General features: G+C 57.5%; 6 protein-coding genes across 6 annotated transcripts; 2 read left to right on the top strand and 4 right to left on the bottom strand.

The window, feature by feature from the left end:
* Nucleotides 1–9: 9 nt before the first annotated feature.
* On the top strand, nucleotides 10–981 carry BKCO1_1000417 (tagatose-diphosphate aldolase; the record flags this gene model as incomplete). The annotated part of the gene is made up of 2 exons (XM_020269812.1): nucleotides 10–623; nucleotides 711–981. The coding sequence occupies 2 exons, from the start codon at nucleotides 10–12 to the stop codon at nucleotides 979–981; spliced, it is 885 nt and encodes a 294-aa protein (XP_020135074.1).
* An 11-nt stretch (nucleotides 982–992) lies between these two features.
* BKCO1_1000416 (zn 2cys6 transcription factor) lies at nucleotides 993–2,884 on the bottom strand (the record flags this gene model as incomplete). Its single annotated transcript, XM_020269811.1, has 5 exons — nucleotides 993–1,123; nucleotides 1,179–1,367; nucleotides 1,420–2,083; nucleotides 2,140–2,752; nucleotides 2,802–2,884. 5 exons carry the CDS (start codon nucleotides 2,882–2,884, stop codon nucleotides 993–995), a joined length of 1,680 nt encoding a protein of 559 aa, XP_020135075.1.
* A 1,193-nt stretch (nucleotides 2,885–4,077) lies between these two features.
* Nucleotides 4,078–8,076, bottom strand: BKCO1_1000415 (uncharacterized protein; the record flags this gene model as incomplete). Its single annotated transcript, XM_020269810.1, has 1 exon — nucleotides 4,078–8,076. The coding sequence occupies one exon, from the start codon at nucleotides 8,074–8,076 to the stop codon at nucleotides 4,078–4,080; it is 3,999 nt and encodes a 1,332-aa protein (XP_020135072.1).
* Nucleotides 8,077–11,299: 3,223 nt separating this feature from the next.
* BKCO1_1000414 (vacuolar membrane-associated protein iml1) lies at nucleotides 11,300–17,524 on the bottom strand (the record flags this gene model as incomplete). Its single annotated transcript, XM_020269809.1, has 1 exon — nucleotides 11,300–17,524. The coding sequence occupies one exon, from the start codon at nucleotides 17,522–17,524 to the stop codon at nucleotides 11,300–11,302; it is 6,225 nt and encodes a 2,074-aa protein (XP_020135073.1).
* A 605-nt stretch (nucleotides 17,525–18,129) lies between these two features.
* BKCO1_1000413 (exocyst complex component exo84) lies at nucleotides 18,130–20,366 on the bottom strand (the record flags this gene model as incomplete). Its single annotated transcript, XM_020269808.1, has 3 exons — nucleotides 18,130–18,511; nucleotides 18,559–19,834; nucleotides 19,883–20,366. 3 exons carry the CDS (start codon nucleotides 20,364–20,366, stop codon nucleotides 18,130–18,132), a joined length of 2,142 nt encoding a protein of 713 aa, XP_020135078.1.
* A 516-nt stretch (nucleotides 20,367–20,882) lies between these two features.
* Nucleotides 20,883–21,534, top strand: BKCO1_1000412 (mitochondrial import receptor subunit; the record flags this gene model as incomplete). The annotated part of the gene is made up of 3 exons (XM_020269807.1): nucleotides 20,883–21,207; nucleotides 21,285–21,385; nucleotides 21,445–21,534. The coding sequence occupies 3 exons, from the start codon at nucleotides 20,883–20,885 to the stop codon at nucleotides 21,532–21,534; spliced, it is 516 nt and encodes a 171-aa protein (XP_020135079.1).
* Between the last annotated feature and the right edge of the window lie 231 nt (nucleotides 21,535–21,765).

The following is a 21,765-nucleotide window of genomic DNA, read 5'->3' as shown; positions in this document are numbered from 1 at the left end:
CACACCACCATGTCCACCTCCTGGAAAACCAGCAACCGCACCCTCCAGATCCTCCGCGCCGCCGAAGCCGGCCGCTACGGCGTCCTCGCCGCCATCGCCTACAACACCGAACAGATCCTCGGCCTCGTCCGCGCCGCCGTCCGCGCGCGCTCGCCGCTGATCCTCCAGTTCTTCCCCTGGGCCATCACCTACAGCGACGGGGTCCTCGTCCGCGCCGCCGCCGACGCCATCAGGCAGCTGGCGCCCGCCGGCGCCGAGCCGGTCCCCATCGCGATCCACCTCGACCACGCGCAGGACGAGGCGCTGATCCGGCGCGCGGCCGACGAGCTGCCGTTCGACAGCATCATGGTGGACATGTCGCGCTTCGACCGGGACGAGAACCTGGCCAAGACGCGCGAGCTGGTGGCGTACTGTCACGAGCGGCGGATCGCGACCGAGGCGGAGCCCGGCAGGATCGAGGGCGGCGAGGATGGGGTCGCGGACACGGCGGGCTTGGAGGGGAGCATGACGACGGAGGGGGAGGTGGCGGATTTCGTGGCGACGGGCGTGGATGTGCTGGCGCCGGCGGTGGGCAACGTGCATGGCGAGTATGGCCCGGCGGGGCCGAGGCTGGATTTTGGAAGGTGAGAGGAAGGATTGTGTTCCCCCTGTTGCGGAGAGAGAGAGAGAAAGTGATGCTGATTTTTTTTTTGGTTTTTGCCCGCGGAAAGGCTGGATACCCTGGTGTCTCTGGCGAAGGGGAAGGTCCACATAGCGCTGCACGGGACGAACGGCTTCGAGCCCGAGTTGATGAAGAAGTGTATCGCAGCGGGCGTTTCCAAGATCAACGTTAACAGGTTGGTCCTGGATGACTATTCCAACCACGTGGCGGCTCAGGCGGGGAAGATCCCGCAAACGGTCCTGATGGAGGAGGGCACAGAAAAGGTCGTCTCGCTCACCATGGAATGGATGCGGCATTGTGGTTCGGCTGGAAAAGCTTAGAGGATGTTAGATCAAGGCATGCTCCAAAGGGCCTGAAGTTCCTCCCCGAGCGGCTTGATTGGCCAACCAGTGCGAAGTCGGCATTCGTTGATGAGATCAAGGATGGCTTCCTGTTGCTTTGTATCTTGGACGACCAATCCAGCTGGAAAGTCTGTCAACAGCAGAAGGGAAGACATGGGTGGAAGGGGGCGGCGTACCGATATACAGACATTGAGACGACATCAAGGAGGCGGCATCATCGGTCAAAGGCCTTGCAATACCGCAAATTGTCTCGGCACATTTCATCATCTCTTTCTGCTTGTGCACGTACCCACTCAAACCTCCAAGAAACGGTCGATGAAGATCAATCAATATACGAGCAGCATTGTTTAGCTGCACAGCTACAGCTAAAAGAGGGGTTAGCACAGTTTCAAGTAGACCGATTTCGAAGGCTTTCACCGAAACAGGAAGGGTATATCCATATCGACGGGAAAACGTCAGATTCAGTTCCACTCGCGGTCGGCAAGGGGGAAAACTTGAGCGTCAGCAGGCTCTGCCACTCGTCCAACATCCTGACCAGCGCGTCCGCCTTTGCAATCTTTCCGTGGACGGAATCCTGCTCCGTCTCCGTCTCCTCCTTGGAGCAGAAGTTGACGGCCTTGGCAAAAGTGTAGACGGCACGACAGGCGAGCTCGTGCTCGTTGAGCTGGTCGAAGGTCCTAGGATGCTTCCAAAAGCTGAAGACCTTGCGCTTCTCTCGAAAGGCAGCCCAGACATCCTGGCACAGCCAAGCCCACCAGTTGGCTTGTTTTAGTCCTCCCGAGTCTCCGTGGATGATTTGGGAGCGTTGGATCCAGAAGACGCCCTTCAAGTGGCGCTCCCAGTCAGGGCGTGAGCCGTCGAGCATCTCGTAAGTGGAGACGATGAGCGAGGTGGCGAGCAGCTCTAAGCTCGTTTTGAAACAGTCAAATTGCATTGCTTTGTGTAAGTAGTGAAGTGTTTCGTAGTAGTATTTGAGCGCAACCGCTCTTTCGTGGTGGACATCTGGTGCGACATGAGGATTCAGGGAAATATGTCGGACGGACAATGCCAGGATAGCATTCATGAGGCCGATGTTGTACATCTAGCAAGGGAATCAGCAGCGATACACGACGGAAAACCCAGCAACGAAAGGCGTACTGCAAGACGGGGCACAAGAGTTGAAAAATGGTCTTCCTGGTCGAACAAGTCCAGCCACCGGCCGACCCGCCGGACGAAATTATCAAAGAGCAGACATTCGTTTGGCGAGAGCTGGATCTGCTCCGAGCATCGCCATGGGCGGTGCTCGGTGAGAGCGTTTTGCCGCGAAGGAGAAAGGATTGGAAGCTGCTGCGAGAGAGTGTTGGCATCATTACCGAACAGCTCGGGGTCCAGGAGCGGAACGGTCTGACTGGAGTTGCCTTCAAGCTCAAGCGCCGCATCGTCGAGCAGCAAGCCGAACCAACCCGCGGTAGCGGTGCTGACAGCTGGTCGAGCAGAGCCGACGGAGCTGCCAGGCGATTCACCAATGTTGACGCCGTCGTCTACACCAGGCTGGGGAAAATCTGGGAAGGGAAAATCGCAGCAGGTGTTCTCGGGAGCGGCTTCGGTCCGCAGGATGGGCTGGTTGGCGTCAACGGGGGACGGCTGGCTTCCTTTCCGCGGTTGCAAGGGCGTGGGCTCTCCGTACACGCATTCATGTCCCCTTTTGGCGCAAGGGCCGCACGGGACATTGGCCTCGTCGCACTTGACGTGACGCTTCCGACAGGTGATGCTGCAGGCGGGGTGAGAGACGAAGCTTCAGGCATGGTAACGCGGCTCACCAGCCTGTGCGAGTCCTTAGGCCTCGGCCGCGGGGTTTGCGGGTGCGGGCTCGGCGGGCTCGGCGTTCTTCGGCATCTGGCATGGTCTGGTTGCGATGACCGTCACGGTGGTGTTGAAGCAGAGACGACGCGAATCGAGACTCGGGAGATCATCAGGCAGGTGCGGGGCCGCCAGTGGCGTTTCGCCGGGTAGGTATTCCTCGGATGGCTCCTCTGACTGCCCCTCGCGTTAATTGAAGAATTCATTCGGATCCTTCTATACTTTTGCACTGTCATCTGGGCAGTTGCTTCAGCTGTCTATGCCGAAAGGTTGAAGTGAAGGTGTAATTCCAGCTTGCCTATCTTTGCAGTCACTATGGCTTGGAATTCGTAGGGAAAATCCGCCAATGAGACAGGGAAGCAAGCAAAGAACAGCCTATTGCTTTCTCACAGAATGTAAACAGAGTCAAGTAACTGCATATTGGGTGAAGCATTATACACGAGACCCTCGAGACGAGGGATCGTCATCATCATCTCAAGGGAGCAATCTTTCCCGAACCTCGAATTGGAGGGAAATGGATGTGACAGCGTTGATGCACTACACGACTCAAGGACTACCGAGATATATCCATCATCTATTGCGCTCCACGCACATTCAAAAGCGCAAGCATTATCGCAAGGTACACGCACACGCATGCGAGAAAAACGAGCTAAAAGTCAATCATCAAGTCCATTCTATCCCGTTCAGGGCCTCCAGATACTCTTGCAACTTCCTCAATCGCTCCCAACGCAGCCGACTGCTACCCGCAAAACCCCAAATTCCCAGAATACCTCTCCCCATTCGTCACCCTTCATGTAGTCAAGCTTTCTCATCATCCATCCAGTCATCATTCCCGCCTAGATAAAAAAGAAAAGCAATTCGCCCACCCAAATATATGCAGTGACTTGAAAGAGTATAAAACCCAGGAGTATCTGATGATGAAAACGCCTAAACCCCAGATAATAGGAGAATAATAAAAAAATAGGAAAATAAAAAGAGAGCAGATCTAAGGGACAAAAAATTCCCGCGCCCGCTTGAACGCAGCAGCAGCAGCAGCAGCAGCAGCAACCCCGGCGAAGCCCGCAGCCCGATTGATCGTACATAAAATCACAGTGTATGGTGAAAAGAAGAGCGGGAGAAACCAGGAGAAGGTGAGGAAGAAGGAAAAAGACAAGGTCATAGTAGTACACGGAAACGGTCCTGATGCTCTGTCAGAACCGCCCCAATCCATTCTTCTGTTCATCCATCTTCTCATCGTCAATTTCCATCTTCGACCTGCGCCAACCATCCTCTGATGCCCTCTCTGAGGGTGCTCTCCTTGTGCAGACTCTCTGCAACCGAGCTCCTGGTGCCGCGTCGCTTGGTCTGCTTCGCGGCTGCCGTGGGCCGGTTTGTCGAAGACGTGACGTCTTTTCCAGCCCGCGAAGGCATGAAGTTGCCACTACGCTCCGCCGCCACGCTGCGTACTATTGAATCCAGCGCCCCGAGAACGAGTGACTTGCATTCCTGGTTGCCGCGCGGCATGTTGTCGAGCGTTGTGATCGTGCTCGCAGCATCGCTAACCTCCTGTTGCGTGTTGATGCGGACACCGTTGTTGCGGCCTCGGCGGGAAGACGAGCGTGAAGACGATGCCGACGCCGTGGTGGAGACGGTAGTAGAGGTGGCGACAGAAGAAGAGGCGGGTGGCTGCTTCTTCGGGCTGACGTCCTCATCTTGTTCTTGTTCCTGAAGACGGGTCCTTGTCTGCGGCGTGTGGTTCTTATCCAGAAGTTGAGAAGTGCGTTGAGTTGGGGTAGCAGTTGCCGGCGCGATCGAAGACGTGCTTGACGTGAGGGCAGGTGTGCTAACACCGCTAGACGCGATACCCTTCTCCAAAGCATCGGCCAATGTCTCGTCAAGGTCCATGACCGTCTCTTCGATGAATTTCTCCTCCAAATGCAGCTCCGTCATGGGGACCGCTGGCATCAAGCTTGAGCCATTGGTATACGGATTGCCATATTGACTCTTCGGCAGACTTTGCGGCCCCGGCGTCTGTGCGGTGATTCCGGGAGTGATGGCTGGTTGACTCGGAATAGGAATCAACCTAACCTTGCGCTCAAGGTGCAGCCTCTTGATCGTAAAAGTCCTCGCATCGGCAATCAGTGCGGTGCAGACGTGCACCCACTTTTCCTGCGGGCCGCCCTCCAGAGTGGGAGTAGTGACAGCAGCAACAGGGGTCGGCTCAGCACTCATTGACTTCCGTACATCCTTCTCCAAATCCACGTACGGTTGGACACCTTGGAGAGCGAAGTCCTGGTGATAGCGCGCAAGCCAGCCGGCGACGTTGACCGGAGGTTGGCTGTCCAGAGATATAGCTGACGAGCAAAAGGATGGTCCGAACGTCGAACCTTCAAGGCTCCCCACGGAATTACCAAGCGCGGGAAGCAGAGGAGACTGAACCGGTGACCCGAAGCCAGGAAGAGCAATGTCCACGTCGATGACGCCATCGTTCTCGTTGACAGAAAGTTTCAGTGGGGAGTCGAGATGCTTGGAGCGGGCAGGGATGGCACGGGCCGCGCTGTGTGGTGCACCGGAAGACATGGGGCTCTGCTCCGCGTTGGTAGCTGCCTCATAGTCTTCCGAGTCTGCTTGATCGAAATCATCGACCTGGAGCTCTTGGACCATGTTCTCAAGCTTGCTTGCGGAATGGTTGTGTGTCCGTCTGTAGCCGAATCTCTCAATGCTAACACCGTCGTCGGTGGACTGCAGTATGTCACTGTGATCAGACGAGTTTTCACGGCGCCCGCCGCTGCCCCAGAAATTCATGAAGCTCCCCCATTTGCTGGATGACGAGGAATCATTGCTGGGACCGCCGGTGGTGCTTCCGGTACGGTGTAGAGTATGCCTTAGATTGACCGAGGCGAGACTGCCACTGCTCGGTGGGCGTGTTTCGTTGGAGGATTGCGAACCTGAGTTGTGCCGATGAACAGCGAAATGCGCGACAGGAACCGCCGTGTCGGGGGTGACAGTGGAAGTAGTGGTCGTGCTTCCCTTGCGCACCGCAGGATCCTCAACCATGGATGGAATCGCCAAGCCGGTGTGGTTTATCGATCTGACAGAATGGACTTGAGATGGTCGCCGTGAGTGAGGTGCCGATCGAGATGGAGGGCGTCTCTCTTCCTTTTCTTCTGCCGTGTCCTCAGGTAGGTCAGGATTGCTCCCCTTTGTGGTATTCAAGGCGCTCATGTTTGGATAGCTCTTGTGCCCCTTTCTGTTGATTGTGCGCCTAAGGGATTGTTGTCTCGCCAATCCCGCCGCATTCGGGGGTGACTGAGAATACCCTCGCAGTGAGGTCGAAGTGCTGGGGCGCATTGGCGATGCGCCATCCAAGAGACCGTGGTTGGAAGCCGGAAGGAAGTTCGACAGCAGAAAGATCAAACGTCTCGCAGCCATCTTGTCTGGTGAAATGATAATCGTCCGACTTGCAATAGTGATATCTTCGCCGGCGATGTTACGCTGCTGCTCCCGGTACTTTGTTCGGTATGATTTCGGTCCCAAGATGTTCAACCACTCCGTATGTGTACCCAAGAACGCAGTGAGCAGGTTGAAGAGGAAGAAATTTTGCTCTCTTCCACCGGCCCAACGCCCGAGCCATCGAGCTTCTTCGCGCCAAACACCCCATCTACCTTGGCCAGTGACGACCCGAGGAACTTTCATCCCACGGACTACTCGATCAGCAGCGTTTTCCACAGCCGCTTTGACGTCGGGATCAAACAACAGTGCAAGCGGCTGCAACTTCAGCATACGACGAGGGGGCATCATTGGTTCTCGGTGCGAGCTTCTGGTAGATCCATGAGTCCGACTCGGAAGCTGAGGCTGCGGAGTTGACTGTTCAGCGGCCTTGAACAGATCCATGATCTTTTCCTGAACGAGAAATTGGAGGCTCGTCAGCGTGCGAACGATGACATCCCAATGCTGTCCAATGACATCTACCCGGTCATCAACGTCGCTGTTGCCGGATAGCGAGAGCAACGAATCTACGCCGAACGTAGCATCCACAAAGGCCCAGCCCGAACGGCGCTCCGAGTCGAAGGAAGAACCAAGTGAATCCTGGCCGCCGTTAGATTTCGATCCTGCCCTGTTGGAGGTGGAACGAGCGGGCGGCGTTGAGACCGGAAGGTGCAGAATGATCCCAATAGCATACATGGGCGTTCTGCACGGCCTTGTGCTTCTCCTCCCGGAATAGTGAGAAGAACCATTGGTCGCAACCTGGGGGAAGGGATAGCTACTATTTTTTGATGTCGAACTTCCGGGAGTAGGGGTTGTAGAATTTGAAGTTGAAGGGTCCGGCATTTCAACCTCATCCGGCGGAGAAACGGAGAAGAGGCGGGTGATGAGAATGGTCCGCCGGCGGACTTCCTTCTGTGAAGCTTCTGCCGTGGATGGTAGGGGCTCCGGTGGGATGTTCGAAGGGGTGTATGACGTCGCCAATCGGCTCTTCGTCCGGCCGGGTGATCTTCCCAACGAGCCGAATCCCTCGTGGAGCGGAGGACTGGTAACGTGTCTCTCGGACGCCCGCGGTTCCATTGGGATGATGTGAAGCTTATTGCTGGGTCCGCGGTACGCCATTGGTGCCGAACCAAACATACAATCCAAGCAAGTCCTCACTATTTCGTCCGACTCTCGCAACCTAGCATTCTGCGCGCTCTCCTCAAACGATTGCATGTTGGATATCGAGGCTCCTCGTGTGCGGGCGCGTTGGAACGCACTGACGGTGGGCGACTGAGGCACCGAGCCCTGGGCGGCGAGCGAGGATCTCCTGCCATGGCCAGGCGTGAAGGCAGAGGATGAACCCGGCGCCTGACCCGGCGACATGGGCCCACCAACGCCTCCACTGGGCCCAAACATTCGGCTCGCCCTCCGCTCGGAGACGCCCGAAGGCGAATCGGCACTCCCGCTGCCCGGCTTCGAGTCGAAGAGGACAGTCCGCGGGGTTGCACCCGCCTCATCCTGGGCGATTATGATCCGGAAGTCGCGGTGTTGGTCGAGGTCAATGCCGGCCTGGGTGCCATCGTTGGGAGGGCCGCCGGCGGGGCTGCCGGTGGAGAAGATGTGCGGGAAAGACTGCTGCGAGTCGGACTGGTAGAGAGCGTGGGCGTCGGGGAAGAGGAGGTTGCGGGTGTGGGAGTCCTCGGTGACGGACTCTATGAGGTTGCTGGACTGGCGCGGGGTGCCGCGGCGGGAGGGGTTGAAGGAATGGAGCAGCTGGCCGAGCATCGTCGTCGTTCGTCTGGCGGGGCGACGGCGGCGGACGTCTCCATGGAAGAGGGAAGGCGGGTGGTGGAAATATCAATGGCTAGCCTGCGGCCTGGACTCGGATGTCTGGGGCAGACGGCTGGCACTGGCTCATGGCCACGACTCGGGGCGGAGCTCGCACGAGCAGCGTGAGGCACGAGGGCGCGCGGTGGTGAGGGCTTAGAGCAGGTGGCCAGGGCGGCACGGCGCGAGCGCTGGGGTGGTGGCCGCGGCCGGTGAGGGCTGGCGTGCCGGGCTAGATGGGAGGCGCGAGGACGGTCGGGGGGAGGGTGAGGGCTGCGATTGCAGGCGCGGAGGCCGGGCTGCGGTCGTATGCCGGGCGGTGGGAAGGGAGGAGCGCGGCTTTGAAGCAATGCTTTGCTCGCGTGGTGGGCGGCGTCGAGAGCGTGGATTTACCTGCACTCGCACGAACCAAGAGGCGGTGTGCGGTCCAAGCTCGACACGGCCTTCCTACCCGACAACCTAGAGCAGCCACAAACGACGATGCCAACGGGGAAAGCGTGCCTAGCTGCGCGCCGCAATCAATCTCGCCCTGTCGCGCCCTACGCTGGGCTGCCCGATGATGTCGTTGCGGCGATCGCCCAACGCTCATTTCCCTCGCTCGCCAGGTTCGAGAAAGCGTCCGCCGCCCGTTTTAGCCTGAAGCGGCGGCCGTTTGCCCAGCGCGCGCGCGAGAGGAGTGGGAAGGGATGCAGCAGGCGTCAGGGGCGCTGGCGGGAGCGGGTGCTGACTGGCGCAGTGTCGGCTGCCGGGCGCGCAGCGGAATGCGGTGGCCGAAGCGGGTACGTGTAGGGGTGGACTAGGAGGCCGTGATGGCATGCCTTCCAGCCCTTCCTGGCTTTGCGCGCGCGCGTGTGGCGTGCCGACGCGCAAGGTCCGCGATGGGCAGATGGGTGCGTACGAACACCACGCGGGTGCGGTGTGCGTCGCCCATATACCTCGCAGCCACGCCGCCGTGGCTGACCGTTGCACCGGCGTCAGCAATCACAGGCTCGGGGCAGATCGCCTCGTCGTCGACCACCTCGCCCCGAAATAGGGCGCTGTGCATGGGTGCCGTCAGCCACCATGCAGCACCTTCGCATGCGGACGAGCCGCGCGCGGCTGAGCTGCCGGTGAGTCGCGGCCAACTAGGTATTATTATCGGCGCGAGGTGTGGTGAGGGCTGGCGCAGGCCCGGAACGGCGCGATGGCTGCGCGCTGACTGGCCGGCCCGAGCCTCGACGTGGATGTGATGGAAGTGATTGGGGAGAAGGGCCATCACGCATCATCGGGCCTTGGAGGAGTTGCTTTCCAACAAGCCCAGGTGCGTCCCGAGAGACCGGCTGTGGCACAGGAGCGTGGGCGGTGCGGAGCCAATCCGCAGCCGCACCCAGCGCCAGCACTGCCGGTATCTCTCCCGCCCGGGGTTCCATCCATCCCGTCTGATGACTCCCATCCGTCTTACAGGCACGACGTCCACCCAGCGCCCGCAACCAAGCCTCGCCGAGCATTCATGTGATGGCCACCGCGCTCGCGCCGGCACGGTGCCAGCGAGTAGCAGGCTGCAACGTCAGTCGGGTCCAGGTGAGCATGGAGCAGCCAAAACAGGCAGCACATGTCTCCCACGGCCATGGCCGGGGCGGCCGAGTCATCGCTTGCGCCCACGCAGCACAAAAGAGCCTACAGAACAAGCATGACATCCGACGCGTGATGCGTGCTGTACCTTCGTCGGAGCGATGGCTGGTCCTGGTCCTGGTCCGCTGATGGGATGCTGACGAGCCGGGCGCAGGCGTCCGTTTCCCGGTCGGAGTGTGGCAGGGGCACCGCAGCAAGCACGCGAGGCGCGGCCGCCGCTATTCGCTGCCGGGCTCTCAGGGTCCAGGCCGCGCAGCGGAAAAGCAGCTGGCAGCAGAGCCGGCCGTGTCGCGGCAGCAGGCCGTCGTAATCCGATCGAGTCATCAGAAGTCCAGACGGAGGTAGCTGCCAGCGCCCCGAGTGCTACCCTACCGCTTATCGAGCGCTGACGTATGTATGTTCTGGGAAGCCCGAGGGCACAAGGGCATCAATCGAGCATCGGAGCTGAGCTCTGATAGCGAGCACCGAGTACCGACATGGCTCTCGTCGTCGCTGCCGAAGGCCGTCGTCTGCTTCCCAGCGAGCCGGAATGATCCATTATTCAGCTCGAGCAGCCCGACCGCCCGGCGGCCGGAGTACCCCGCGCTTCTGCCCCGCGCGCTCGCATATCGACTCGCGCTGCGCCCATCGCCAGCAAGCCATTTTCCGACACCCGGGGCAGAAACAGCCCTTCTTCATGCAAAACAAATCGACCGAGATCTGGTGACGGGAAGAAATGCAAGAGACCCCCGCCCCATGCCGAAAAAAAAGAAAAAAAAACTTGATACCAGACTGCCACCCTACGTGGCCGACGAAACGGCGGGGAAAAGCGATGATGCCGACGCTCCACCTTTTCTGGCCTCTCAGAAAGAAAGCTGCATGCACTAAGGTCGCTACTCACTACTTGCTGCATCGCGGACAGAGCCAACGCTGACCACTCGTTCCCGCCCTTCATTTCGACGCGTTCAAGGATCATGTCCCTCCCATTCCACGCCAGACATGCTTCTTCCTCGCATGAACGTGTTGCGAGGGGCCACACAACATCCCCGTGTCGAAAACACACGACAACCACAGCATCTCAGGCCACCCGTTTTGCCGACATGCGTCTCTAGCTGACGCCCATTCCTTGCAGCCGTGTATTGTACCTCGATCCGGCGCCGGCTCTACCTGCGTCCGTCTGCTTCTGCTACGGTAACGGTCCGAACGGTAAGCTATGCTAAGGAGGCACGGCTACGAGAGTAAAAAGATATGTAAGCTCAAGCTTCAAAGCTTGTGAGACGCTATTTCAAGTGATGCTGTAACGAGCCTAGTGCGGGTGATGTTCAAACACACGGCCGCCCATCGAAATTGTTTCATCCAAGAAGCCTTCATGCCGGGTTCATCCGAGCTACATCACTTGGTATATTCGCCATCATCCTTCAGTGAAAGAAAAAAAAATAGAAAACCAGGGAAGGAGCGGCTATCACCCACATGCGTTTTCAGCTCCTTCTGGGATCATTCTTGTTTCTTTAGCGCCGCCGCATCCCCGGCCCGTCGATAGAGCCAAAAAAACAAAACCTAGCCAAGCTAACCATCACTACCATACTAGGTACTACTGACTAACATCCCCATTCTCCGACGATCGCGTAGCGTTCCTCGAATGGGACGCCGCCGTCCCTCCAGTAATAGTAGTGACGGTCCCAAAAAACCCACCTCCCGATCCGACTCCCCCACCACCACCACCATTATTAGCAACATTACCATTGACACCACTACTGCTCACCGACGCGGGCGTCGAGCCACCGGCATCCAACAGCGTCGGCGCCGGCGACGAAGCCGCCGACGACGACGGAGCCCGAAGATGCGGCCCTACAGCAGGCGTGGACGAGCCTAGACTCGGCGGCGGCGGATGCGCCAGCGACGGCGCTCCGGGAGACACCTCTCTCCCATTACCGCTGCTCCCCACCGACACCGACACCGCGGGCGCCTGCGCCGCCGTCGAGCCGGAGCCGCCGCTACCCGGCGCCGGCGCGGTGAGGTTCGGCGGCAGGCCCAGGCTGGGGATGTGCGAGTCGAGCACGACGGTCGGCGTCATCCGGGGGCTGCTGACGACGTTCATCATGGCCGACGACGACGCCGAGATGCGCGGGCTGGGCGAGGCGCCGCTGTTGTTGCGGCGCTTGAGGTGGATGCTGCCGCGGTCGCTGTTGTTGGTCGTCTGCTGGAGGTGCTGCTCGGCGGCCGCGAACTCGGCGTAGAAGAGGCGCAGCGCGCGCTCGTCGTAGCAGAGGGACTCGATCTCGTCCTTGATCTGCTCCGCCGTCTTGAAGCCGCCCTTGCCGTCCGAGCTGCCGCCGCCGAGGCGCTGGTTCGAGTTCAGCAGCGCGGCGCTGATGAGCGTGTCGGGCGTGGGGCGCATGAGCGGCGACGCGAACGGCGAGCGCACGTTCTGCGTGGGGTTTTGGAGTGCGAAGATGGGGGTGGGCTCGCGGCGTTGCGGCAGTGGCTGTTGCTGCTGATCACCACCACCTCCTCCTCCTGCTGCTGTGCCGTCCGCCGCAGACGACAGCTTGCCGTCGCGGGTGAGGCCGATGCCGAAGGCGCCGCGGTTGTTGCACAGCCGGTTCGCCAGCAGCAAGAAGTCGCCGTCGTCGGTGATTTGCGCTAGTACGACGCCGGTCTTGTGGATGAACTGCGTGTGGTTGTAGTCTGGCTTGCCCCACGAATACGTGACGTCGACGTCGGCCGGAAAGGAGGCCGCCGACTCCATGTCGAGCACAAAGTTGAGTTTTTTCAAGATGGCTTTGTGGTAGACGAACCTATCGGTATGCCGCTGCGGCCCGAACGACGTCGAGTCGAAGTACTGCTGTTGCGGGGCTCCCTTTGGTGGCTGGCACGCCAGACGCACTATGTAAGGCGCGCGAAATGGGTGCGAGTCTCCCATGTGTGATGCTTCAGCTAAAGGCAGCTCCACGAGCCTCAGTCCATACTTCTCCACGCTAGTCGCCCAAGTGTTGATGGCGTCTTCGATCAGCTTTGCCGTGACGTTCATCCACTCGATGCGGATGTGATAGCAGTTGTCTGGGTTGTGCAGCCGATCATAGTGAAGGTTGACGACTTCGGGTCTATAAGACCTCTTTCGGTTGTCGACGTCGATGCGCATGACATTGCTTAAGACTGCCTGTTTGCGTGGACTGCCCATCCGCGTGGGTGTCTTGTCTCCATTGTCTGAGGTTGCAGTGGTTGGTCTTGACCTGGGGACTGAGCTGGACGAAGCAATGGACATTGGTCTCGCCTCGGTGGTCGAAGGAGTCGATGGAACCGACGATTTGTCAGAGCGACGGGTGCTGAGACCTGCAAGCCAACTTTTGGTCTCCGATCGGGGTGCTCTGTATTCTGTCGAGATTTGGAAGAAGAAATTACCATCACGGAAAGGATGCTTCCGTGTGACATGGTGGAACAGCCCCTTGCCCATGATCTCATTGCCGAGCTCCACTGCCTGCTCTCTGGTGTTGATGTCCCGGAAATTCTGCAGCAGCCAAGTGGTCAAGTCGAAGCCGAGAAAACAGCTGAGATGGAGCTTGAAATGCCATCTCCTGTCAGTCATTGGGATGCCCTTCTCCCCCTGCAAGTCCGCGGCAAGCTTCGTAATGTCGTAATTCGAACGATTGTACTGCTCATTTCCTGCAAAGAGCGCCGTCGAAAAGGCGTCGGTCGTTCCTTCTGCTAGGATCGTTCCGTCCGGACCAGCAGCAACGACCGCGGACGGATCCCTTGTTTGATATTCAATGGCCAGCGGGTTTGCATCCTTGCTCATGCGTACTGCCGCCTGATATTGTCTCTCTTCAGGCGGAACATATCTCCACTTCTGCCAGATCTGCGTGAGTTTTCGAATGCCCTCCAACCGAATCTCCTCGTCCGAATCTTCGGCGAGCATTGACAAGTGTCGACGCGGATTTGGTGGGATATCTACCGGGATGAGGACGAAGCGAGCTCGCCAGAACCGGAGAGTGTCGGAGAAATCTTGCTCGTAGCCAGCCAAGTAGCTGTCTATGAAGTTCCAGTTGTATTCGTCCCGGGGGTTCTTCAACGGGAACTCCTGGAACTCGTACTTCTCGTCAAGAGCCGTTCGGATCAGCGGTTGGTATGTGAACGGCGGCTTTGCTCTGTCCGATGACGCAATTTCCGCCGCCGGTTTCCTGTGGAACCTTTTGACCTCGACCTCCCCGGCACTTACGCAGACCAACTGGTGGATGGTACTTCCAAGAGACATGAAAATGGATGCCCCGGCCTCAAGCATGTAGTCTCGTGCAAAGATGTTGGCTATGTCCTGTTCGGGCTTCCCGGTGAATTCCGATACCGAGGAGCCAATGATGATCTGGAACCCATGAGCAAGCCGGAAAGCCACAAGCTCCCTGATGAGATTCTCTCGGCTCTTAGGCGTAGCGTACAGTTCCTCTTCGTCATTTTGAATGATTCTGTATGGGTTCTCGTTATACTCCGTGGCGAGCTGTTCCGCGCTGGGGAAAAAATCATTTGTCAACGGCACGGCCGCTGGCGAACAAAGCGACTTCCACTTGATTGATGTTGCCTTCAGAGGGCGAGGGAAAACATGATGCCAGCGCCGGAACTGGCCCGCAAGGCTGAGATTGTTTTTCCTCGGATTACAAGGATTTACGAGGACCATCCACGGCGCCAGGAAATTGGTTGGCGATAAGGTCCTCGGTATTTCTTGTCTGTCCCCACTCGAGGACAGGTTAATCTTGGGTCCCACCTGGTCAAGCAGAGTTTTGGAACCAGCAAGTAGGAAGAGCGAGCCGGGGTCTTTGATGTCTGTTGTGGCGTGTGAAGTGGACAGGGCCTTGTCTTCAAATCGACCTTTCGGTGTACCGGAGCCAACGCGTACGCTCGATTGGGAAGCCTCACTTATGGATGGTTTTTTCGAGATTTCAATGGGCTCGGTCGCTCTTTTCGGGTCATGAGCATCACTCCCTTTAAGCGCTGTGGACAACACGCTGAGCTGCGACGGCTTCTTGGCCACGGAAGTACTTGGCGCGATTTTGCTCAATGTCCCCACAGCGGCTACCTTACTTGTTGTGACCTCAGTACTCGGAGCAGCTTTCGACGGCCCAAAACCGAATGCAGAGAAGCTGATGTGCCTCGAAAGCCACTTAGATGGGCGCGGATTGGTACTAGAGTTTGTGGAACGGTCTGAACCTGCGTTAACAGCATCTTTCGTTCGTCCACGTTCCGGCGTCATTGGTCGTGAGTCAACATCGAATTTCGTTGGAGAGTCCTCGTCCTCAGGAAGAGATTCAGCTGGAACGCTTCGAGGCGGTAACCGAGCAGCTGTATTCGCTCGATCCATGAGGAGAGGGTGGCGGATGTCCCGACCCACTGGACTTGTGGAAAAGTCCTGCGTAGCTCTAGAAGCAACGCTCAATCTCTTGTTGACCGTGATTCGAGAACTACGCAGATCCTTGTCCAGCGAGTCTGTCGAACTGTCCGTTTTCTCTTTCCCTCTTAGAAATGAAGGGGATTTTGGAGGCCGACCAGAGCTCACCACCGATTCAGCTTGGCTGTTGAACGATGCTGAGAGGAGGGATTCGTTCGGTGGGTATCTGAAGCGGTTGCTACGCAGCACATGTCGTGCTTCAAGTTCCTTCTCTTGCCGGTCTTTTCGCGCGTTCTCTTCCGTTTTCTTACGGTCAGCCAGAGTGCGGAAGATGTGATCATCATAGGCATCCATCCAACCACGCTGCATTGCCATGTGTTCATCCGAACCATGCATACGCGATCGATGTATGGTACGTGTTTCCACTGGGGAAGACGAAGCAGAGATGAGCAAGCTGTCTTTCTCGTGACTACGTCGGTTCGGACCGTCATCAGCCGGAGCCAATAGCGACCAAGGATACAAGGGGTTCTCCTGCAAGTACGGTAGGGAAATATTGCTCATCTCGTTCTCCATGACACCCATCATCTGAAGCTCGTACATGCGACATCTCAATGAAAAGCCTTTGGATTTTCTTTGCGATCTCGCCTGGGGATTACCTCGCTTATTCACTTGTTCCATACCAAAGATCTCATCAGACGAGCCACTCCAGTAGGAAATGTCCAACCAATGCGGCATTGCGTAGCTCCATTCACCTGGTTCAGGGTCCAAGGCAGGGTGTGATTGATAACTTCCGAGTCCGAGTTTTGCAGGGGATGCTGCCAAGGAAGTTGAGCCGCGGTGCTTCGGGTGCCGGGATGGTCCAAAATTGGGGAACGTTTGGCGCGGCGTCTCATCATCCGCACCAAAATCGAACTTAGAGCCGACGTCATCCGTTTCAACCACTCTTTGTAGTTTCGTATCGGTCTCTGTGGCCAGGCGTGGAGTGCGGTACTTGAAGAGAGGCACGGAATGTAAAGGCATTGGCTGCAAACAAACTAGATCGATGCCGATGCCGCTTCCAAGTAAGATGTCAGTAGTAAGCTTGAGCATGTTGTAGTCCACCTCAAAGATGCCACTGCCTGGAGAGATGACTATCACCGAAATGCCGGTCCTCACAAGGTCCCTGTCGATGTAATCTTTTGAGTATTGCAGCGCGGCAAGGTTGATGGCCTCCAGGATGTTTCCCTTGTCCGACGTTCGAGGCGTTCCCGCAATGATGGTCTCGGGCTCTGCTTCTGGCTCGCCCTCGAAGGCATCCTGCAAGCCTGTCGTTGTTTTCTTTGGATGTGAGAATGGCATGACTGAGACGTCTCGGAGGAACTTTCGAAACTCTTTCTTGAGCTGGTAGAGGATGTTGATCCAGTCACAGCTAGCCATCTCACTCACTACCACGCGGTAGAAATCCCTCGTGGCGGAGCCAGCCGCTGCATCGGGATCGAACGGCAGGCCATTCGCCTGTGTGCCATCGGGAAGAAAGCCTCGATCATACTGCATGCGTGTGAACATGATGATGGTGATGAGGTGCTTTGCGTCCAGCCTCTGCCACCGCTTGAACAAGTCAGGGAGGAAGCCGTTGATGATCTTGTTGAACATGATCTCGCCTGATCCTTCAGTGTCGAAATTCCACATTTCTTTTGACATTTGAAGGAACAGTACGTAGCGAGCAGATTCACTACGAAAGACGGGCTTCGTCATTGTGGAAAAGTAGGCAGAATGGGTTGTTTGGCCGTCGACGAAGACGTTCTTGACAGTGGCCTTGATGGTGCCCATGAACAGTAACTTCTGGCCCTTGTAGACGGTCTTGCCACTGAGCTCAGCAATGGCAAACCTCCACATGTCGGCGCGCGACAAGTACTCGTCACGGAAACTGATCTCAACATGAGAGGCCGAGTACAAGTCATGCTCAGCGGGAGAAAGCATTACTTGCATGCGGTTACGAAAGCCAAAGTTACGGGCAATGTGGTCGGAAATGGAGACTTGCAGGGTGGGATATTTTGTCTTCAGGTCCGGGCCCATTGCTTTTGCTTGGAATACGTAAGTCTTGCTCGGGTCGACATCGCGGCCGCCCTGGATGCGATGGCCGTTCTCGTCGAGGGTCAAGGTGAAGGAGCCGCCGTGGGGTTTCCTCGACGAGAAGCCGCTCGTGGAGGGGGCGCGGCGAGTGTCCAGCTTGATGCGACGGCTGCCATCTTGAGACGGGGTTCGGGCCAGCTCTTGGAAATCACGGACGGATGTGTTCTGGTTCAATGCCACGATCTTCACCAGGCTGCCTGGACTAATTGCAAGCTCGGAGAAGCGGTCAATGTTGAACAGGACGTCTTCGCGGGAAACGCCGTGATCATGGGTCCACAAGGTGCAGACCTTCTGCACCTTGGGGGCGCCAGAAGAAGCAGATTTAGGCATTTGGTCGACTTGCGACGGCGACGGGTGTCTCGGATGATCGGTCAAGTGCTGTCGCGCGCGCAGGCGTCGGCCAATGGCGTGGCGGATTGGCGGGGCATTGATCCTGAGCGAGAAACACTGACCGGGGCCGTGGAACGCTGAGCTGAAGCTTGCGGTGGGTAACGACAGAAGATTCGGAGGCAGTGGCTGAAGCTTCGAGCGATTTGTAGATGGAGATGAGGTCTGTCTGGGATGGCCGTCGGCAAGAGACGAAGCGCGCTCCCATGCGCACGTGCCTCCCTCCTGTCGGCAACCCTCCGATAGGCGCATTACCAACCCTGTCATTGACATACTTCGATCTACCGCACAGCTACAGCTTCACGCTTTTGATAGACACAGACAGCCACAGAGCGAGTGTTTAGAATCCAAAAACCCAAAGTGATATAATTTCTCTGCTGCACTGCTCTACAAATACAACAGTAACGGTAGCAGGCACAACTTGACACGCCTTGCACTGTCCACACGAATCCCCAACGCGCCCGCTCGCACAAACTAAAACACCAAAGGACCCATCATTATCCCACCTTCAGAGCCCGCTCAGATCCGACCAGCAGAATCAACGACTTCTAAGTGCTCAGCCCCAACCCCGTCGGTCCATCCTCTGCGTATCTACCCGTCGAGAAATCGATCCCGGAGTCTCTCAACCCAACTCCCCTTCCAATCAGGTCCTTGAAATCAAGCCCAACGTCCGACAGCATCGATCCGTGCTCCCTGGCGCGCTCCATGCATTCCGTCCACATGGCGCTGTCATCGTCGATTGTGCTGAGCTGGCGGGAGAGAATGCTGTTGAAGTCTTCTACGTGGTCCTTGGCCCACTTGACGCAGGCCGACATCATAGTGGCCTGGAAGCAGCTTTGGAAGGTGAGTACCGTGTTGCGGATGAGCGTAAAGTAGATGAAGGAAATCTGATAGATGTATTGGTGAAGGTCACCGTCGAAGACGCATTGCCTATGAAAGCGTGAGTAAGGGAGATGTTTTCGTTGTCAATAACGTACCTAATCCGCTTCTTGATAACGCTACCGCGAGCCTCGAGGTAAGCTTCTCGCGCTCGGTCCTCGAAGCCCAGTTGAATGAGCCAGTCAACGTGCTTCTTTGTTGCCGTCGACCAGTTGTGCGTTTCCTGAAGCTGCCGGGTCAAGAGTCCTGCAAGTTTCGCTGCTCGTTCATTGACCTTGTGCAGGAAGATCTCTTGTGCAAGAGCATTGCTCTTGATGTTCTTGGATATTCGCCGAAGACGATCAACCTTCTCCACAGCTGCTTCGAAACGATGCAGTGCAATGTCGATGTCCAGCTCATCGAGTTGGCTCTCGACCCACCGAATCGTCTGCCTCTTGCCATCAACATCAACAAAGAGGCTGGACCGGTTTTGGGAAGCACTTTCACCCAGCCCTTCGAGCAAGTCTTGCTCCTTGAGTACGCTCAAGTCTCGGGTAGCGTAGTAGTTGACAGAGTCATTAGTCTTGCTCCTTTCTTCAGTTTCAGCTTCCAAGTTCTTGCGCAGGTCCTCCATCGCCTTCCGGAAAGACGAGAGCAGAGTGACCTTCTCAACTTGGTCACTGCCCGGGTTGGCAAAGGTGAAAGACTCTGTTCCAACACGAACGTTGATCGAATCTGCAGCGCGCTTTTTCTCACTTTGGTCACGCCCGGCATTTGTTTTGGTCGACAGATCCACCATCTGGACGTCTTGCAGTGGCCAACAGCGAACGGCAACAAGTTGCGTATGCTGCTGTGCCTGCTTCGCTTCCCGAGAGTTCGGTGGCGCATCGGTGCGCTTCTTCTCGGCAGCGACGAGCAAGTGATCGTTGAGAAGAATGAGATGCACCCTTCTCCGCACCTTCCAAGTAGCAGCATTGAGCTCTACCCAGCGTCCCGACTCGTACACAATGTGGCGACCGGGAATGGCAGGCAAGAATTTCTGCGAGCCCTCAACCCTCTTCCATAGTGTCTGCAAGTGCGTGTTCCAAAGAGCTTCGAGGTTGGCTACGGAGCTGCGGTTGGCATTCCGGCGTGAAGATCCAGTATCGGGTGATTTCAACGAGCTAGACGACGTGGCCTGGCCCAACGTGCTGGTCAAGTCAGACATGAGAGCGCGAAGGGTACGCATCTCACCCTTGAGCTTGTCCGCCTCTTTACTAATCTTGATAAACTGGGTACGGTTCTGGTAGACATTGTGTTGCAGGTCCGAGGAGGTACGGTTCTTGACCTTGCGTAAGTCCTCCTGGTATCTCTGGATGTCGGCTTCCGAAGCATCAGCTAGTAGTGAAGCAACATCTGTTCAGAATTAGCATCGTACCACGCCATTTTGTACATGCCACGTACACTGCTCGGGCCTGAGACTGGGATCCCTGAGTGCCTTAATGTCCACCTTGATCCCGTGTCCATCTGTCCTGATAGGTTTGCTGTCTGCAGAGGGAGGCGGAGGCGCGAACTGCTTCGGGATTCCGGGCACGGCAGGAAGCGGAGGGCCGCCGGGAGGGCCTTCGTTGGGCAGCTGGTTGAAGCGCGTTGAGTACCTCCTCTTGACCAGGTCCGACGTCTTTCCGCTAGCAGCAGGAGGCTGGGGGCGTTCGCGAGGAACATTCAAGGGCTGACCGCCAGGACTCTGCCCATCCGCAGCGGCGGCGGCGGCAGCAGCGGCTTGTTCCCTTGCAGCCTGTGCTTTCTGGCGAAACTCGTCTGGAATGGCTGGGCCCTGGAGGTTCTCGGGCAGCGGTCCGCTGATTTGCGTGGGGGCACTGATCTTGGGGCGGTCCTTCTTCTTTTTGCGGAGCGAAATGCCCCTGCTCTTCTCCTTCTCATCCATGATGGTGGGCTTGTGGCGGGCGGGGGACCTGGAGTTACGGGCTTGCTGTCGTCACGGAGGCTGAGGCGGGCGGGACGGAGTTCGGGGAAGGACAATGAAAGGCGCGCACGGCCCTGAGTCTCAGGCCGCCTGCAGCGCCCAAGTGACGCGGTCGGGTGTGGATCTCGGCTAGCAGCAGCAGAATATGCTGCCGAAGTAGCTGGAGCAAAAGGCTAACTGGCGTGCAAATGGTCTTTCGTGCGGCTAGCTTCTCTGTGGAGACGGTGTCAGCTGCGATCGCGGGCGGGTGGGATGCGTGGTGCGGCCAGGACTTTGCGGCGGGCGTTGGATCGGGCATTGCGTCGTTAGTTTCAAATCTTGACCTCCAGCAGACGCGAGCGGCGCTTCTAGATTGAACACCACCATCGACCATCGCACTTCTCGATCCGGCAAATCGCCGCGCGCCCGCATCCTCTACGCGAAATAAGACATCCGGCAAATTCTTACGTCCTCTCCCCACCGTCGCTCAAACCAGACATGTCTTCCACCGCGCCCTCCGTCAAGACCTCGACCATCGTGGTCGCCAGCGTCGGCGCCGTCGTCACCGGCCTCGTTGCCTACGCCTTCTACTTCGACTACAAGCGGAGGAACGATGCGGATTTCCGCAAGGCTCTGAAGCGCGAATCCAAGAAGCAGGCGCGCGCAGCCAAGGAGGAGGCTGAGGCCGGCGCTGCTCAGCAGAGGATATTGATCCGCGAGGCCGTCGACCGCTCCAACGAGGAAGGCTTCCCGCGCGACCCGGAGGAGGTTGAGGGCTACTTCATGCAGGAGGTCGCCCACGGCGAGCAGATGACCCAGGACGGTAAGCTCAACGTCTCCGTCCAACCGACATCCTGGTGGCAGCCACACTGATAATATATTTTTTACGTCATCCAGCAGGATCGGACCCCGTCGAGGCGGCGCTCTGCTTCTACAAGGCCCTCAAGGTCTACCCGCAACCCAAGGAGCTGATCAACATCTACGACAAGACTGTGCCCAAGGTATGTGTTGAACCCGCGCATTTTTGGCAGCAAACAGAGTGCTTATGTAACCTGCGTAGCCCATTCTTGACATCCTCGCCGAGATGATCGCCTACGATAAGTCGATACCCATTGGCAAGCCCGGAAACGACAATGCCGTTGACGAGTAAACGCGCTTCTCCTGTTGCGGATATCCCGCTTCAAGAGACTAATTGGCTCGTAAAAAGTAAACAAAAAGCGTTGCGCGAAAGCGCGTGTAGACGGAAAATTGAGCAATCCCAACTCTGCTGTACACCATGTTTGTTGTAAATACCAAGCGGTTATCTGGAGTCTGGGATGGCTATGGCGACGTTACGGATGGATGGATGGACTGAATGAATAGAAGGCATTCGTTGTGTAGG

This window comes from Diplodia corticola, assembly GCF_001883845.1.
Source record: "Diplodia corticola strain CBS 112549 chromosome Unknown scaffold1, whole genome shotgun sequence".
NCBI lineage: Eukaryota > Fungi > Ascomycota > Dothideomycetes > Botryosphaeriales > Botryosphaeriaceae > Diplodia > Diplodia corticola.
This window is presented reverse-complemented; position numbering and strand designations above follow the sequence as displayed.